The sequence below is a fragment of the Haemaphysalis longicornis genome, unplaced genomic scaffold (assembly GCF_048455015.1).
Source record: "Haemaphysalis longicornis isolate Haplotype H1 unplaced genomic scaffold, Haemaphysalis longicornis Haplotype H1 scaffold_6, whole genome shotgun sequence".
NCBI classification, from domain to species: domain Eukaryota; kingdom Metazoa; phylum Arthropoda; class Arachnida; order Ixodida; family Ixodidae; genus Haemaphysalis; species Haemaphysalis longicornis.
The window spans coordinates 52,256,272-52,275,497 of record NW_027526407.1 but is presented as its reverse complement, the minus strand read 5'-3'; the positions used below and the strand labels follow the sequence as shown (position 1 = coordinate 52,275,497).

Sequence of the window (19,226 nt, the reverse complement as noted above, 5' to 3'; positions counted from 1 at the left end):
CTTTCTTTGTTTCCATCAGGACCCTGGTTTGTGGGGGAGATGGTGGAAGGCCACGTAGGCATCTGCTTTATCTGGGGCGTCTTCGTCTACGGGACGTATTTACCCCCTGGGCTTTCCGCCTTCTATGGCATCACCTATGTAAGTGTTCCCACCAGGCGCACGTCCGTTTGCACGGCGAGCTGCTCCACTCGTGTATCGTCATAACGTAGGTGGGCAATGCCCCATGGCGCCATGACCCACCATCAACGACGACGAGGGAGTGGCTGGCGGGCAGCCTGCACTAACTCTAGCTCTCATGACCACGTGTAAATGTTGTAAATACATCGTTGACCATTAACCATGGTTCGTCGGTAGGTATGTAGGAGTTAGGTATGAAATGTTTAATTTTGAGCCTCTGTAGTGGGTGTGGTTCCCTATTCCGAGAATTCATGGGATGAGCAGAAAGTGTTCGCTATGTATTCCAGGAGTCGCTGGACGTCCAGATGACCGCTGGTCAAGAGGGGATCGGAGAGGAGAGAGTTCGGGATTGTGTTCACACTGTATTTGTAATATATGAGGTGGAGTTCCGGGTTGTGAGCAGAACTAGCATTCAGCAAAGGATTGACTTGGAAACACACGATGCAGGCGAACTGGATGAGGAGAGGTATTACTTTGTATTCTGCGCAGTAGCGATTCTTTTTCTTTGGAGATTGCAGGGTGAGGAGACGAAAGTGTTGTCTGTCGGACCGGTAGAATTGCGTTATGTATTGATATGTTACAAGAGGGATGGACGATGTGGTCTCCTCAGAATCCTGGAGAGTGAGGGCGCAGGCTTGCTGAGGAGTAAATTTGTTGCCCATCAGTGAGGAATGGCCTGGAGCCGTCCAGATGATGTCAACTTTTCGGGAGGGTTGTTGTGGCGAGAGTAAATTTAAAGTGAAAGGGGCCACCTTCCTGGCTAAAAAGCTTCTGCAGGCACCTTGTGAATCCGGGGTAAAGAGCGGGTGCTTCATATGTATGAGGGCTAAGGCGATAGCTATCTCTTCAGCAACCCACGTGGACTATGTCTTGATTGATGCAAGAGGGATGAGGGTGGCCTTTGTGGTGACTGTGGAGATGTCGCCTAACTACGGTACGTGTTCTGCGGCCGCGTAACAGCAAGTTCTCCGGTGGAAACTTCAGCACGGGGAAAAAGATCTAGCTAAGCTAAAGCAGCCTTCGTTTTGGTAAATGCATTATCGCTGTTATTGTCCGTCCATCCATAACCTGATTGCGGCTGCGAAGCTGTATTCAACGAGAAAGGATGTCCCTCAAGCCCGTTTCTGATACAAACCTTGGTATTCTGAGTCCTTCCTCCAATCGAGCCTGCAGCGGAGGAGATCCTTGAAATCGATATCCCAATGCATAAGCACTGCGGAATCCTGCCCTCAGTCGAGTAGAGAGAGCAAATGGAGTGGAGGAGGGACTCTGAATACGGCCCAAAAACTGTTACACTCCATCCATACCGATGTTGGTAAAGGCATGGTATGTGAAACTGTTAGAATAGACGTTTATCTCTCTCTGCCCTCCGCATTGATGAGGTTGCGCAGAAGATCTCATCCACCCCTTCAGCGGTGCAGTTCAATGTGGGGACACCGTATGGCCACGAGAAAACCCTTTTTTATCGTCAAAATGCAGCAACTGCCAATCTAAGAAGATTTTGTGTTTCTAAGCTATTTCGCTTTTACATAAAAAGTAATGCGTTGTCTACGTTTTGCCCGGGTTGGGCTCACATTAAAGCTTCCCCGCTTGAGGACGCCAACGCGTACCCATACGCTGCCGACCACTTTATTGCTCCGAACTTGAAGCTTTGACAGTTCTTCTACCAACAGGGCATAATACATGATATAGATCAATTGTCTGGACCGCTGCATAAATCTTTCTTTGCATAGCCATCCCCCTTCGAAAGAATGTGAGAAGAAATATTTTAAAGCGACAGCTTTCTTAGTAAGACCGATGGTGTCCTGTCAACAAACTAGTGCATTTCCCCATTGACCGGTTGGTCGGCCGAAAAGCTCTGATAACTTCTCTGGAAACACGACGCGTGCGTGGAACCGGGCTTCCATTGGGTCAAAACAGTTACTTGAAAATCGCGGAAAAGGAACGGTTCTAGATAAGACAATGCATGCATAGATCGTGGAGAAGGAGTATAATAGCATAGCTTTATCTCATAAACAGCGGATCGGTATACATTTAGATCGTTGGTAGTTAATTTTACTTACTGTCAAGACATCCTCGCATGGGTTCGGTCTTCGTTTGCGATTTGGGTCTTTGAAAGTTTGACGATCGATTGGACGCACTTGAAGCGAAACTTCTGACTCACTTTTGACTCACTTTTGACTCACTTTTGATAGTAGAAAACGTTCACCCTTCTTTCAAATTTCTTTAACTTCTTTGTGCAATTTTTCTTTTTTTTTTTTTTTTTTGCAGATGTTCCTGTGTTACTTGCCGCTGCTGCTCTGTGTGACCTTCACACTGTGGCGGAGGCGCCGGGGGCTGCTCGTTGGCGCTGCCACGCCGTTGGCGGGCGTGGTACCCCTGGTGGTCGCTCTTGTCCTCCAGAACCTCTGGGCGGCCATTTTCGTCCTCGCCTACGGTTACTTAGCGCTGCTGCTCGGTTTCTTGACCACCGGCACGCCGCTACTCTCTATCGTCTGCTGGCATCGAGCACGGACGCTGCCTTATCGCTTTCTGGAGAAGTACGAGCAGTTCGCCCGCGGTACAGCAGGAAGTGGCGCTGCCGCCGAGAATCCCCTCGAAGCCAACGGCAAAGCCAGTTCAGGGGGCAGTGGAGCTGCCACCGAGAATCCAATCGAAGCCAACGGCAAAGCCAGTTCCAGCGGAAGGACGTCACCGCCACTCGTCCCTTCGCTGCCGCCGGCTCCTCCTCCTCCTCAATCTCTTCCCTAGTCACTAAAAACCCTATTATTTGCGGCTTAGTTGGTCTTGAAACTTGTGGAGGGAACTGTGCCTGTTGCTGAATTGCACGTACGGGCATCCCCGTCGCCCGTTTCTCCACTACCGCCGGCTCCTCCTTCTCAACCTATTCCCAAGTCATAAAAACCCTGTTTATTAATGTGCGGCTTAGTTGGGCTTGTAACTTATGGAAGGGACTATGCCTGCCGGTTTTGGGGTGCACTTATTTCAGTGCGAGATATAATAAAAGGAAAGTTACGCTTCAAATGGAACCATTAGTTTTTAACTCCTTGTTTTAGTCGGCTTACCCAGGGTATAACGCTAAACGTGACAGGGCTACATATTGTCCTGTATTTTTATGATCTTTGTTATGGTTGGTCCCAATGGCACGAAAATAAGCTTAACGCTGTCTCGGAGGAAAGACACGTTGGAACTTTGTGGATGGAACGTACGTTCAGTTATTATGGTTTGAGGAAGGATCCACAAAGTGGTCGACGTTGCACAAATGCACGCGCACGCACACATGGAAATACACATGGAAATACACGTGCTCAGCTGCAACGATTGACGTAAAATATTAGTCAGACGTTCTTATTCTGCATATCCTGCAGGCAACCGTACATTCCGATCATTGTTAGATTTGCGTGTTCGCTGGTTGTACGCGCTCTGCTACCGCGCTGGTTGTATGGGTACAGAATCCTTGTTTTGCTTATTTTTAATAGTATACTGGCGCAAATATTGTGACATACAGCACTGCTGAACTTCTGTGGGAGTTCCAGGGCAATGTTTAGGCACAACCGCATCTCAGCAGTGCAAATGAAGTTAAGTGTGTTATTCAAAGGTAATAAACCAAAATCTACTGTTTCCCGTGGACTTCACGTGCGAGCGAAGTAAGAAGACTTTCTAAAAGTGCCCAAACTACCTTGTAGATTACCGTACTTATCCGATTCTAACGCGCACTTTTTTTCCGGAAAAATATGTCGAAAAATCGCATGCGCGTTAGAATCGGATACGAAACCCAAACTGCCGGAACAGCGGAAGTTTCGTCCCACCCATCGCCATCGCCATCTCAAGATGGCGCCAAAGGTCTTGGCAAATTTTTCGGACGCAGGAAGCATAGGCGCCTAGGCTTTTCTATCGGCGTTCACACAAATCGTCAAATCGTTCCACTTGCGCGCTTGATAACAGCAATGGCAGCAGCGGCTCTCACGCGTTCGAAATGACCGGTCGGCTGAAGGGTGCGCCTCTGGAGAAGCTTGCGGGATGGGCGTGCGAGGCGTGGGCCACGATCTCGTCGACCATGGTTGAACGTTCGTTCAGAAGTGTGGCATCGCGAACGCTCTTGACGGCACCGAGGACGAGATGTTGTGGTCAGCGGAGAGCGACGAGGAGTGAGATGAGCGAGATTACTTTGAGAAATAAATCTCCGTATTCTCTCGCATTCGTTTTTCTTGCTCACAAAGTTCTGTGCGCGTTATAATCGGAGGTGCAAGTTTTTTCGTTTTTTTTTTGCCAGAAAATCGGGTGCGCGTTAGAATCGGGGGCGCGTTAGAATCGGGTATTTACGGTAGTTGTTTCAGGTTCAACCGAACAAACGCAATTTTGTTGCTTCAGTCCACAACAACAGATGCACAGCCCGAGGGTAGCGTTGTGAAATGTGACAGCATTCGAGTGGGAAGCGGTACGCGAGTGTGAGTGCACGTTTCGGTAGACCGCTTGATACCGACGCCGTCTTTCTGTGCTGGGCGGACAAACTTCAAATTCTTGTGACTGATTTTTTTAAGACGATAGTCTTTCTTGGGCTACTTAAACCCCTAAATTTTGGTCTGTATGTCTGTGACTCTATTCTGCCACCTGGCCAAAGTGAAACAAAATCCAGCAATAGTCTTACATACTCACCGTCAAATCTAAACGTCTAAGACCAGTGTGAATGTTCGTACTTGTAGACATCGTTAAACAAGACCAACGACATTACGCAAACATAAGGCAGAAAATGAATACATACGTGATATTCGCAGTTTTCCTTTCTTAAAAAATTCTAGAATGCTTAGTTTTTACGATGGCAAATGAAATACTACATCAACTGCAGAAAACCGTCGTTGCTGTTGCGCGCGCTCCTGACGGCATTTAAGAAACCATATAGCAACAGCAACGAAAGGTTCCACTAGATAGGTTTCACGTTCAGTTTGGAACGCTCGTGGAGTAGGGCAGCGTGGTTCTATAAACGTTGTAGTATGTTGCCTCGAGTCACACGCGTCTCCGCCGTGCGGTAGCGCTGGCATCGAGGCACCCGACTTGGAGCAGTGGAACGCGGTAAACTTAAATTGACTTGAGCAAACCTCTGGCGTGTTATCTTGGAAGGAACGAGACGGAAGAGGAACAGCATGAGAGGTAAGCGGGAAAGAGAAGGGAGGCATTTACTTGGCAGGGGTGCCAGTCGACTATCGTCTCTCGTCGACATTTGCAACGAAAGGAGTAGATACGCGGCAATTTTTTTTCAGTGTAACTGCTATTACATGAAAAAGGTTTTCTACTCTGTAGCACAGACACGCGTTCCTTGAACTCCTCTCAGCAATCTCTGAGCTTCTCGGAACCTTATGATCTAAAATTGAATGCCAGTGCGGCGTACCATAACACTATTATTTTGATCACGTAAGGAACATTTTGCTTTCACAGGCAGTAAATACATTTCTGACAAGTGGTATATAGGGCGCTGCGTACTTCGATCAAACAAAAGCTTTATTCTAAATTTCGCTTGTTCGTTTTCTCCTGGAACCAGTTCGAGCGCTCGGCTGAAAAGGTAATTGAAGCTGAGGCCCCGTAAACCTTCTCCTACCAATAATTGTAAAAACAGAGCGACTACTAACGTTGCAGCTCCGCTTCTACTTGACTGCATTACTACAGTCCGTGTTCGTGTTTCACGCCATACTTCCCTGTGTCCTTTCCTAACAAATAAATAAAACGAATTTAAATGCATTTTTTTTCACAGTTGGGAAACTTACCAAGGTGCTAACGTATAGATTTTTTGCATATAAATAAACACTAAATGCTCAGTGTGCTTCTTGGTTTACCTGTATAGAAAAGAGGCTCTCTCGCCTTTTGTTCGACGACCAAAAATGCCTTGTTTGCTAATAGATAAATCTAGGGTGTATCTCTACAGCCTTTCCTCCATTCTCGGACGTTCAAAAGCGTACCCCAAGGTGCCCCGAGCCAGCGGAGGCCGCATTTTCAATGTTACTCTATCTTCACCATATTCCTGAGTGCTTGTTATCATTAGAATTGAATTTAATCCCAAAGATTGAAAGCCAGTCAGAAAGAGGACGCAGTTGTAACGACAAATTGCGTAGTCGTTATTGTTACCATTCAGCGCGCCGCTACCCTCTGCACGCAGCTGCAAGTTTTGTGTCGAGCTCCGGTGTTGTGCAAGAAAGCTCGCCTTCCTCGGCTGGGCTACAACATGCCGGAGAATTTCCGCCGCGCAGGCACGTCGCCGGCAGTGACTCAAGCTGTTGCAGCTATAAAATACAAAACATTACACCATCTTCCCGTTGGGGAACTTTGAGTAGTATGCGAAGCAGCCACGGGGTCGACTGAAGTTCCCATTAGTTTTCAGTTCGTCGTTTCCGGTGACGTTCAGCTTCGCGTGCCTTCGTTGTATCAGTAGCCCCTTGGCGTAGTTTGAATGAGTGAAGGACATAAGGCGCTTTCGTAGCACATGCTCCCGTCTCGGTTTGTAGCGCGCTGGGAAGAGCGCCACGTATACCTCCTGTTGCGGAGAGAGTCGTGGGATCGAAACCGGGCGCCGCCTAACTATTTCTTTTTATAGTGGACTGCGAAGACGTTAGCCCAAACGCTGACGGGGCTGAAGAGACGCGCATGTGCTGTAGAGTGCGGACGGCGGACAACGACAACGAGAGAGGGAGGGACACAGCCCCTAGCACGAGATGCTTCGCATCTAAAACAATCTGTTCATGCAGAGACATGCATCTGCCAGCGGACGCCGCTTGCCGGGATTTTCTCTCCCCCCTATCTCAGACTCAACGAGTTCCGCTACTGCCGGCCCTCACGAACTTGGGAAAGAGTGTTTTTGTGTGTCTGTACTATTTTTGTGCCACGTACAGACCACTAGGAAAGCTGTTTGATGATTATCGCTTCGGGGACAAATATGCGGTTCCTCCGAGCGCGAAACGCATAAGTTTGACAGCATCGGACCCACTGTCGCCCTGTTCGAGTCCTGGTGTAAGCTCGCCCTGAAGGGTGATGTTCCTGTACCGTCGTTGTTCATCTCTCGCCATGGTGTAAACCAGTTAAGTTTTGCCTTCGACTTTTTGTCGTCAACACCGAGGCAGCAGCTTTTGCTGGCTGCTCGTCCTCCATACTGCCGCTTCATTGACGGAGGTGACGGAGCCCGGTTCGGGGACGCCTTCCCGAATGAAACAGTATGCTGACATATTGAAAACGCGTGTTTTTTCAACTTGTTTTCAAAAAGGTAGAATGCGGTACTGTTTGACGCCATCTTGGTGCGGCGGCGCCCACACAAAGTTGGTGGGATGTATGCTTGACAAACTGGCCGCCTGGAACCACCCCCACTAGCTCCATCTGCTGTAGAAAAAATTAGCAGTGGCTCAGCTCGGCTATGCCAGGATATGCGCAGTGTGAGCTAAGGCTCAGCCGGTCATTCTTAGCTCTCCTGGTTCTAGGATTAGCTTGATTATCAAGCTTACGGCTGCTTCAACGACACACACACGGTATGCGCATTATGTGACACATGTTTATATTTATCAAGCGGCTCCGACGCAGCATAACCAATCGCCCAAGAGCTAAGCTGGTTTCACAGGTGCACGCCGGTGTTTCTGCGACGCACGAGCCATCGGTTCCACACCCGGCCACACCTCGCATGATCATCAAGTGGACCGGGCCGCGACGTGCGGAACGGAGGTCGGCGAAGACGCTGAGCGCAGGGTGTGTGAGAAACGCCGGGCGGCGAGCAACGTTCTGTGCGCCGTGTGACGTCACTGCTCCTCGCGCATGCGCAGCATGGCTCTCCAGGAGCCACGCGAAACTGCTCAACCTCGGCCAGTGCAGCTCACGCTACAAAACTGCGCGTCGAAGACAAGACTAGTACAAAGGGGAGAAGATAAGCGCAGACTGACAATTGACAGTTGTGAGTCTGCAGCGCCCGTCCTGTCCCCTTTGTAGTAGTCTTGTCTTCGACGCGCAGTTGTTCTAATCTTGAAGTGCTGCACCGACTAGCCCAACCACATGCTCTACTGCACTCTATCTGCTGGTTTACCTTGGAGCACTCCTTCTACTCAGATGAGCAACTGACAACACGGCTTCCCTGTTCGGTCTCAGGGGCCTCTGGGTATAGCCACGGGCCATTCAAGCATACGGCCAGGATGCGATACCTTAGTGCTTCTGATTTTTCGCAAAAAAGTCATTTTTCACTGCAGCATGTTCTCTTAGGTAATTTGGAGGCATTCTCTTTGGAAATAACTATAGTCTGATATCTGTTAGGTCGGGTTAGCCGACCAGCATGTTTAATTGCTCAGCGATTCTTATTTAATTCGACGCTTAAAGAGGAGGATGTAGGGTTCACCTGGGTGGCCATCTAGGTTTGTAAATATTACGCGCCCGCCTCACTACCGCCATTGGCTAAATTTTTAAAGACGATAGTCTTTCTTGGGCTACTTAAACCCAAAAAATTCCCTCGCACTTCCCCGAGGGGGAGAGTGTGTAAGTGCGAATGCACGGTTGTTGATTGCGCGATTACGGTGGATATCGTGATCTTGGAGTGGAGAGGAGGCGCCCAACACCCGCAGTCACTGAGCGGAGAGAGGAGGAGGAGAGTAGCGCCCGCCGTTACGGCGAGGGCTACACGAGCGCCCTCACGCGTCGGAATGCGGAGCGCCCGCTACGCGAGCGAGAGCTCTCCCGCCCGAAGTGGAGAGGAGGCGCCCAACACCCGCAGTCACTGAGCGGAGAGAGGAGGAGAGTAGCGCGCGCCCATCTCCCCCCGTTGCTAGGGAAGACGAGGGGCGCGCGCACCCGCAGCTGTTGCTATGCGGACGACGGCGGCGGACAATTCAGGCTCGCTTAAGAAGTGCATTCGCACTTTAAAAATTTAGTCAGTCTGTCTGTCTGTAACTCGATTCAGCCACCCGGACAAAGCAAAGTGCTTACTGCGCAATATCTTATATACTCACAGCCAAATGTAAACGTCTAAGCCCGGTTTTAATGTTCATACTTGTCAACTTTGTTGAACAAGAACAAAACATTACGCAAATATAAGACAGGAAATTAGTACACAAGGGATATTTACAGTGTTCTTTCTTACAAAAATCCTGCATGCTTGCTTTTTCATAGCAAATGATATTCTACATCTACTGTAGAACAACGCGTACCGCCTGCTGTTGCCCGCGCCACCTCCTGGCGGCATATGAGAAATCACGCGGCAACAGCAAAGAAAGGTTCCACTACCGAGATTTCACGTTCTGCTTGGAACGCACGTGGAGCACGGCAACGCGGTTCTATAAACCTTGAAGTCGGCCGCCCCGATTCACGCGCGTATCCGCCGTACTGCAGCGCTGGCATCGAGGAACCCCGTCTATAGCAGTGGAACGCGGTAAATTCAAATCGCCTTGAGCAAACCTTAAGTGTGTTTACCTTGGGATGAGCGCGACATAACAGGAACAGCATGAGAGGTGAGCGGGAAAGCGAAGGGGGGCATTTCCTTGGGAAATGTCTACAGAGACTATCGTCTCGTAAGGAGCAGATACGCGGCCAATTTTTAATGGACCCGCTTGCGACTGCAAGCAGGTGTAGAAATTTCCGGTGAAGTTGCTAAATACAGTTCTTTCTTGCAAGCCTATTGCGCTATTAATCTTTGATTTTGCGAGCGCCTGTTGCACACACTGTGTGCTTCTGACAAGAACGTAATACAGTAGGCTCTCGCGTGAACCCGCATGCATGCATCGTTTCATGGGACGTGTATTCATAGCGAAATATTTCAACAAGGATCATTATAACCGCTGTCTACTAATACAGTCGAGTCCGCTTATAACGAACACATCGGAAAATTGAAATCAGATCATTATATCCGCTTTTCGCTATATCTGGACACAAAATATAAGCATACAAATGGTAACGGGAAACGAAGAATTTGTTCGTTATAGCCGTTATTTCGTTAAGACCAGGTTCGCTATAAGTGGGCTATTATGAGATCTCGAGGCCATTAGGAGAAAGAGGGGGCATGGATACGGTAAGAAACTCTCCTTTATAGCAACCAGTTCAGTAAGCTGAAAGAATTACGGATCTCGCCGTGGGCATACAGCAGCGGAGGAGAAGAAGCAGGCCGCGCCTCGCCAAACTCTCGCCAGGCAACTCTGATAGCGGAAGTGCGTGATTGGTGAAAGATTTATTTACTGGTTAATCAATTAATCAATCAATTAATCAATCGATGAATAAATCAATCAATTGAGCAATCGATTAATCAGTGTAATAATCAATCAATTGACTAATGAATAAATTATTCAGTTAAGTAATTAATTAATTAATACTATATCGAGGGATTATTAATTCATTATTTGATTGATTGATTGATTGATTGATTGATTGATTGATTGATTGATTGATTGATTGATTGATTGATTGATTGATTGATTGATTGATTGATTGATTGATTGATTGATTGATTGATTGATTGATTGATTGATTTAACGCGCCGACGCAACGCAGGCGATGAGGCGCACCGTATTGGAGGGCTCCGGGTTAATTTTGACCACCTGGGGATCTTTAACGTGCGCCAAAATCTCGTACACACGGGCGTTTTTGCTTTTCGCCTCCACCAGAAAAGCGGCCGCGGCGGCCGGGAATCGAACCCGCGTCCTCGTGCTCAGCAGCACAACGCCTTAGCCACCGCGGTGGGTTCATTGGTGAAAGAATTCCTATCAGGGGTTTGTGTCTTTTCGAAAGCAGTTGACCAGCAAAAGGACCCGCGTACAATTATTTTGCATTTTTTGCCGTCCTTGCCCCAGTGTTTGTTCATAAAAGAAACACTCATCATGTGCTTCACCATTCAAGATTAGCGATATCACAAGAGGTAGGGCGGGAAAATATCAGGGGCAGCAACAGGTATACCTGTCGCTGCGGAAGAAGACAGGCAGTAGCATTCGGGGTCATGCCTGGCCGCTACGGTGATGCTCGCTTTAATAGAGACTTTTAGCAGGCCGTCCGTTCCGTCGTGTACGTTGCTACCGGGTTGCCCGAGACCCGTCTGGGCAGAAGAATGGAAAGTTGGGCTAGGTTGTAGGTGTTCATCTTGGTGGAAACAAAAGCGCTCAAAAAACAGGGACGAAGGAGCACCGTGCTGTCTACGTCTTCTTTCGTCCCTGTTTTTTGAGCGCTTTTGTTTCCACCAAGGTGAACCCGTCTGGGCACTTGGACATTCGTCGCGGTAGGTGATTAGTTCCGTGGGCCTGCCTTCGCCATGTCCGCGCCTCCTCGCCCTTCCTCCTCGCCCTTCCGCGCGCGCAGGCGCAGACGGGTCCCGGTAAACCCGGTAACAACGTACACGACGGAACGGACGGACTGCTAAAACTATCTAATGACTTTCTGGGGCGTAGAGATTGCACACCTCCGTAACAAGGGGAGCGGCTCCTCTGCCCATGGTTCTTTGCCATTCGGGACGATCGATCCATTTATGAAGGTTGCGGTTACCTGAATACAAAGCGTATTTCAGGTAGGTGGTGGTGAAAAACGTTCTTTACTGAGCTCAAGGGGTAGGGAAAGGGGTGTGGTCAGCCTCCTTCGTCCAGGAGGCCGCCGGCCTGCGCTGCATCCGCGGCTCGTTGCACCAGCGCGAGTTGACGCTCCGGCGCCGAGCTGGTCAGCGCAGACTCCCACTGCTCAGGGGATGGGGATGGGATGGGGTGAGGGTGGTGGGGACAGGAGTATACTAGGTGGTAAGTTGAGAGTGGGATGGTGGGGACAGGTGGGGCTTGTCCGGTTCTTCCTGGCCTTGCTGTTGGGAGTGCCCGGTTGAGGAGGTCGCGGGCTACGGCGTGGGCCGCCTCATTCCCTGCAAGGCCGGTGTGGCCTGGTGTCCAGATGATAGAGATGTCGATGTCTTCGGGGAGGTGTCGTAGGATCTGGATGGCTTGAGGGGGTGCGAGGCCGGCTTGGTATAGGCGGCAGGCTTGTTGGGAATCCGATATGATGGTCAAGTAGGGTTTTTGTTGGTGGGTAGTGGTGGTGTGAGCGATGGCTAGCGCTTCGGCCGTTGCTACAGGTAGGTTCCGATAGGAGGCTGCAGTTGCTAATTTACCAGTTCAGTCGAGGACTACAAGGGTTGTGTGCTTGTGGTCTGTAGATCGAGCAATGTCTGTGTGCCGTGTGTGAGGGTCTGAGCTGTGTCGTTTTTCAAGGAGCCTCACCCTGGCCTCTCGGCGTCCCCGGTTGTAGGTAGGATGCATGTGTTCTGGAACAGGATGGACCTTGAGGCGTTGACGGGTGGTGAGAGGAATACGTTGCGGTGCTTGCTGTGAAGAAGGGGTAGTGCGTCCGATGTCCTGGAGAACTTTTCTTCCTGCTGGTGTTAAAAAAAAAGAAAAAAGGACAAAGAGAAGGAGTTGGAGTGGAGATCGGAGGACACCTGTTACTCGGTATTTATTTGGGCGAAGGGTTTTTAACGCGTGGCATTCCTAGCCGATTACCTTCACAGCACCAAACGTGCGAAGCCCTGCATTGGCACAAAAAATGCATAATTGGCGAAGTTAACACATTTAATAGATAAATTAGCGTAAGTGCAGGTTATTAGTCAAGTGGAACTTTAAACAGCAAATATACAAAAAAGAGAAAAATGAAAATTAGGAAGTGAACCTAAGAAATAAAATATATGCTTAAAGAGCAGCCGATACCAAGCCTTGAAAACAACCGTGGTGGTTTATTCGCTTCCGAAAATAAAGATCCCATTATGAAATGGTTCTTCGTAATTAAACGGCAACCGAATCGAAATTAGATGTTTCTTTCTACGTTACCCAACCAGCAGTCATAGCTGTCAATAATATGAAACAAGTAAGGCCATGCAGGTCGCTAGTTGGCGAGGAATGGGATACCCTGTACTCCCGTTCATAAATCGTAAGGTGTCTTTACGAGAACCTTCCACGACGCATTCATGAAGTTATCGAAAAGAGCGGTTACTTTATACGAAATTTAACAGCTGGACGTAACTACACTTAGGATTCAAATGATGTCTTTGTAACAACGGAGCTGTTGCAGGTCCAGCCTTTTCGTCGGTCTGGTGTAAGTCGTGCGTCACGCACGGCACGTAACACAAATATGTACGGGAGGCGAAACGGGCAATTGCGGCAAGCGCAGGCGAGCGACCGCATAATCTCACAATTAAACGAACGCGGACTACAAAGGATCCGTAGCTACGGCGGCGAACGAGAGTTATCGCGGGACGTGATGGACGAAATGATTGCGGCCACAATTCATCCGGTGCTGCGCAGTAAAATGCCGATTGCGGCGGACACGCAGTTTCTTCTCCCGCGAGAGGTACCGCTACCTTAACCTATAGGCCAAGCGCTTGTGACATTGTGCGCCCGCCCTATCTAGAAGCGCCGTTTACTCTCCTGTCTTATTCTTATTCCGTGGCCGCGCCCAACCCCTAAACTGGCTTAATGATACCAAATAATTCCTTTTCTACGACAAGAAGGTGTATAATAAAGCCAAGAGAAATTTTAACAATTAAAAAAATCGCGCGTCCTGCAGAAAATTTGTCACTGCTGGGACTCGAACCCTGACAATTTGTTCCAAGACCCGCGATTCTACCCCTAGGTTGCTGAGACCTTTTTAGGGGTGAAGCTCCTCTTGCTCGGGCTCTGTCCCGTCCCTCGTTGCTGCTGTACACGGCACCACGATGGTGATTGTGGCAGGATCCCCCTAGGGATTGGCCAACCAAAGATTGGCCGAAGAGGTCAAAACGTTCAACGCGTTCGTTGCTACCCAACAAGAAGGAGAGGAAGAAGAAGAGGTTGTCTTTCGTCGCCTGCAAGCTCAAGACACGTACCGGGGGTACGCGACACAAGACGCTCTGCAGAAGGCGACGGGCAAGGTGGCTAAAATGTCACACACCGAATTCGCCAACTTACCCATGGAGATTCTCATCGTCCCAAACAATTAAGCCCTACATAATCACCAAGAACATCGACGTCGTCGACGGGCTTGTCAACGGAGCGGTGGGAAGTCTCAAGCTTTGCGAGCGAGGAGTGGTGGTCTTGACGCGGCGGCGCCCGGTTTCGATCCCACGACTCTCTGGCCGCGACGGGAGGTACGTGGCGCAATCCCACTGCGCTACAAACCGAGACGCGAGCACGGCTACGTACACGCCTTATGTCCTTCACTCATTCAGATGGTGCGCGCCGTCAAGAATACCTATAACTATGCTTCACGGTTTCACCGATAAGCATTTTAGCTTCGCCCCTCTCATCATCATTCACTTCGTGGAGATGGCGGGATTTTTTTTTATTTATTGCACAGGAGAATACGCTCAAACATGACAGTAAGAGGACATTACATATTAAAGCAAACAAGCAAATAGCAATAAAGTTAGAAAAAACACACATACATCAAAGTTCATGCAGGCAAGCACACATAAGCTTTCAAAGAGGGAACCAGTCGGGTGATTGTTCGGAAGAATTACGCACACTATGTAAAAATGCCGCAGTTTCTCGGAATTATGAAAATTGATCTAAGTGGCTCAGCACGCCTATCACATAAGCGACATCGCCACAGATGGCACAAACCACGGAGCAGTAATAATATAGGAGGGGAACCGAACCTTCCTAGCGCGGCGAGATAATGTCACAAGTGCTCCTCAGAGGTTAAGCTAGCGGCATCTGCAACGGGCGAAGAAACTGCGCGGCCACCGCGATCGGCATTGCACTGCGCAGACACGGAAGGAATTGCGGCCGCTATTATTTCGTCCATCAGGTGCCGCTACCGACTCCTTTGCCGTCGCAGCTACGAAGCTTGGCAGTCCGCCTTGGTTTTCATTGTGACATTATCTGGTCGCTCGCCCGCGCTTGCCGCAATGGGCCGTCTCGCCTCCTACATATTCTTGCTCTGTGGTACAAACCAGTTAAAACAGACATGTTATAGGGTGGCTCACCAGGATATAGCAGAAAAATTGGATTAAGACTTTAATACGCAAGTGTTCTATTCCGGGGTCCACCAAGATTTAACTGACGTCATATCCGTCACGGAAATGACATCGCAAGAAAAACATCAACTGACGCGACGGGGCCGGGATTCGAGCCACGAACTCTTTCGCCGCAGCGGGAGGTACGAAACGCGCTCCCGACTGCGCTATGAACAGATGCGTCATTAGGGCGACAAACGCGCCTTATACCCCTCCTCAGAGTTGGTGATGCCATGATACTGAGCACAAGGTCGCGGGTTCGATTCCCGGCCGCGGCGGCCGCTTTTCTGATGGAGGCGAAAAGCAAAAACGTCCGTGTGTACGAGATTTCGGCGCACGTTAAAGATCCCCTGGTGGTCAAAATTAATCCGGAGCCCTCCACTACGGCACGCCTCATCGCCTGCGTTGCGTCGGCGTGTTAAACCCTACAATCAAATCAGTGATGCCATGATAGCGGGGCAAGTAGCCCATAATGACGCTAATGAGCGCCGACAGTTGGCGCCTCGGATGCCAGCGCCTACGTATACGGGGGACGCGCAACGTAAGCTGCGGAGAAGCCGACTTGCGGATGTCGCGCTCGTGACACGCTCCGCTGCTCGTTTCTCTGCAGCCATGGAGGAAAGAAAAGGCATTCTTTCCTCGATGGCTGCAGCAGACCGTGTGTTTACCAAATGATTCGCTGACAATCCGTTTGGTTTCGTTCGCACGGACGGTTTGCGAGCTCCTGTGGTTTCAGTCGGATTTACGGAATGCTCCCGCGCGTGCAATCCGGTGTCTAACGTTGATGCGTATAACGGTGCCACACCGATGAAATATAAATAGCGACGTGCAAGTTCACATCGATGCACAATAAACATTGAGCTACTCCTGCGAAGGTACATTTAAATTTCGTGTTTTACCGGTTCCTATGAAAGAGGGATCAACCACATTTTTTGATTGCCTGTCTAGACAACAACCTACAACAAATGCAGGATTGGATTGAATAAACTTTATTTAAGCCGACAACAAATGCAGGCTCAGCCTTGTAGTTGATGTCAGTAAACAGCGCGCTGGCCTGCTTTGTGCAGGCAGTTAAAATTTGCGAACTTTCATCATAATTAAATAACTGGTTATTTTCATCATGTCATCGTCACACCTTTGTGAGAGATACACTTCTCTCGTCTTGGAACCATTTTTTAACGAAATAATAAACTACGGGCCTTGCGCTCACGTAATTATTATTACCAGAGGCCGAACTTCGGGTTTTTTTTTAGCAAGCGCTTACAACAATATAAGGTGTGTTCGAAGCGAACCAGTAGATTGCGCTGTGTGCAGCTCCACCTATTAGACCAGGTTGCTTGCGAACTAAGCGCTTTGTGGGGAAGTATTCACAAAATGAAGGGGTATGCGTGGTCTGCGGAAAAGAAGCAGAAACTATGCGGCACATTGTGTTAGAATGTGAGGGTATGCATCCAAATCTACATGAGGGAAATATTTGGCTTCCAGAAGCCCTAGGATTTAAGCGTATCACAGAGGGAGTTAACTTCGAGGCTGTCGAGGGGACGAAAAGAAGATTACAATGCTGGTGGACGAAAAGCAGAGAGGGGATATTGCCTAGGGCAGTTACCACCTGTAACAGGAAAAAAAAAGTATTTTGTGCCTGCCCTAAGAGCAGCGATAGTACTATACGAAGACTATAAAATATAGGTATATTAATTTTTTTTGGTAAGATGACACGTCATCACCTCGCTACAAAGGGGATACCACTAGCAATCATCATCATCAAGTGCCGCGCTTGCAGCCACGCACCCTCCTGTAAGAGGCCGGCATAAAGAAACAAAGGAAAACTATAGAACAACAAAACAGCAGAACCGGCTACTCATGACCAAATCTGGCTATAAAAATCGCAATGAAGATCAACGGCGTAACAACGCTGCGCATCGGTAGACAATTCTCTGAATTTCTGCATTTTTCTGTTCACATTTACCGCGGTCCATCGCTCATTCCACGCCCGACAGAGCAGCTTGGCTGCTCGGAACGGCAAAACAGTTGCGCACGCGTCATGCAGCTGCGCTGGCGTGCCGGCCGAGGAGCAGCGATGATCGCCGACGACAAAGTGCTCGCCGGAATCGCTCGTGGTGTGCGATTCATTCAGTGCGCCACATTTTCTGCCACCTACCATCATCATCATCAACAAATTATTCCTTTTTTCCAGCAAGTCGCTTCGAACCGTCTGTGCCCGCCGCATTCAGAAAAGAACGCGCGCTTGCCTGTGATTCATGCCAATCCGGCCAACAACTCGTCCATCCGCGATAAGAATCTTGGAATATGCCGTGTAGCAAGCGAGTGCTCGCGGGCCTGGCAGTGTTTTTTCTTGTGTGCTTGTGCTACGTCGCGCGCATCGACGACTCGAGTCGGACCGAACAGCTCTGGGCGGCCCAGCCTGACGACGCCTCTTCTGCGGACATCGTGCCCAACAACGAGTATCGACACCTAATGTACTTCGTTCAGGTGGGTTCGATTAGCGATCATTCTCAACTTTCAGTCAGTCAATCCCGAGAGTACCGTATCTTTAGAGTGTGTAAGCGTTGGTTGGTAGGTGTTCTGGATACTTTCATTAGGTAAATTTTGGTTAAATTACAAGAAAAGGGAATAGCTTATTCCAGGACCGCAGCACTTAACGTTTCGCAACCTTTTACACTGCTTGCTTTTCAGCTGGGTCTGATGAACTGAAGCGTCCTAATTCTTATTGATCACTTGGAAGAGTTTACAAACATCGCTGTCGAGATGAAATCGAGCGTTTAGTTTACTTGCGACTGTCACGCGAATTTAGGGTTGATCCGTTGTGAGCTGCGTGGCATAGACTGACGAAAATTGTCGTATCGCGCGTTTTAACAGGTCACTGACACGCACGTGAGTGTTTCAGTACCGGAACGTGCGGCTGAATTGCAGGAGTTCATTTCTGAAGTCATCATGAAAGTCATCAAGCCACCGATCGTCGTGATGTCAGGTCAGTCTCCCTGATTTCGAGGTTGTGAACTGTCTTTTTCTCGTATTAAAAAGATTGATTGTACGGCTTAACGCATCGTCGCTATGCAGGCGGTGAGGCGCGCCGTAGTAAAAAGCTCCGGTTTAATTTTTACCATCTGGGTATCTTTACCTCGCGCCGAAATTTTGTACACGCATTAAGCCCTTATCTCTGTGGAGATAAGGCCGCAACAGCAATTTTTTTTTGTGGTGATTTTCTGCACCTTCCGGATTAAAGATCAAGATGCACATCATAAGTCAAGATATGTGAATTGACCAATTCATGTAAGCCCCTTGCCATCATGAGCATTGTTAATTTAAAGTAAAGTAAAATAGGGGCAGAGCTGGCCTCTATAAATCGTGTGAGCATGCTATGGCTATAAAAGTTTTGGCCATCAGATGACGAGGTCTCAAGACGCAGGCTTTCCGCGCTAAATGTTCGTCCGTGGCGGAGACTGTGCTACGTAAAACAAAAAACTGTTTCGCCAAGGGTTAACACACAGCTTTCGCAAAAAGAAGCATGTCACGAAATAATAACCTAGTTTCACCGGGTCACAGACAATCTTAAAAAGGTCGTCTCGAAGTACGTCCCGGTAATGTTTTCATCAACATTAAAACTTGAAACACTGAGCTCACAAATTGACGCAGAAAAGAGGCTGCCCAAAAGACCTTCTAAGAAGCATGCCCTTCGTTTAATGTGATAGTTTCGTCTATGAGATACCGCGTGTGCAGCGAAGATTAAACCAGCCAAGCTGGCCGATATGTGAGTGAGCGGTTATGCGAACGTGCCCTGTCGATAAAAATCAAAACCGAAAACCACACACCCCAAAAAAAAAAAAACGTAACAGGGTCACTTTTGCCGGTACACTTCAGGCTCAAACTGTTCACCCAAGATGGAACAACAAAAGCTGTAAAAAAAATCGCATGTCCCGACACGTGTTTGCAGAAGCGTTTTGTATCAAGCGAAAGGGAAATATGTGTGTGGGTGATCCCTCGTACCGACGCAACGCAGGCGATGAGGCGCGCCGTAGTGGAGGGCTCCGGATTAATTTTGACCACCCGGGGATCTTTAACGCGCGCCGAA

The 19,226-nt window shown here is 49.0% G+C and overlaps 2 protein-coding genes across 2 annotated transcripts in view; both read left to right on the top strand.

Moving 5' to 3' along the window:
- LOC144143016 (transmembrane protein 62-like) overlaps window positions 1-3,099 on the top strand; it is a 35,513-nt gene extending 32,414 nt beyond the window's left edge. The window contains exons 13-14 of the mRNA XM_077674839.1: window positions 20-138; window positions 2,449-3,099. Coding sequence (XP_077530965.1) covers window positions 20-138; window positions 2,449-2,928 — 599 coding nt within the window. The 3' untranslated portion in view covers window positions 2,929-3,099. The remainder of the gene's footprint in view (window positions 1-19; window positions 139-2,448) is intronic.
- A 14,060-nt stretch (window positions 3,100-17,159) lies between these two features.
- LOC144142666 (transmembrane protein 62-like) overlaps window positions 17,160-19,226 on the top strand; it is a 37,672-nt gene continuing 35,605 nt past the window's right edge. The window contains exons 1-2 of the mRNA XM_077674326.1: window positions 17,160-17,626; window positions 18,014-18,125. Coding sequence (XP_077530452.1) covers window positions 17,444-17,626; window positions 18,014-18,125 — 295 coding nt within the window. The 5' untranslated portion in view covers window positions 17,160-17,443. The remainder of the gene's footprint in view (window positions 17,627-18,013; window positions 18,126-19,226) is intronic.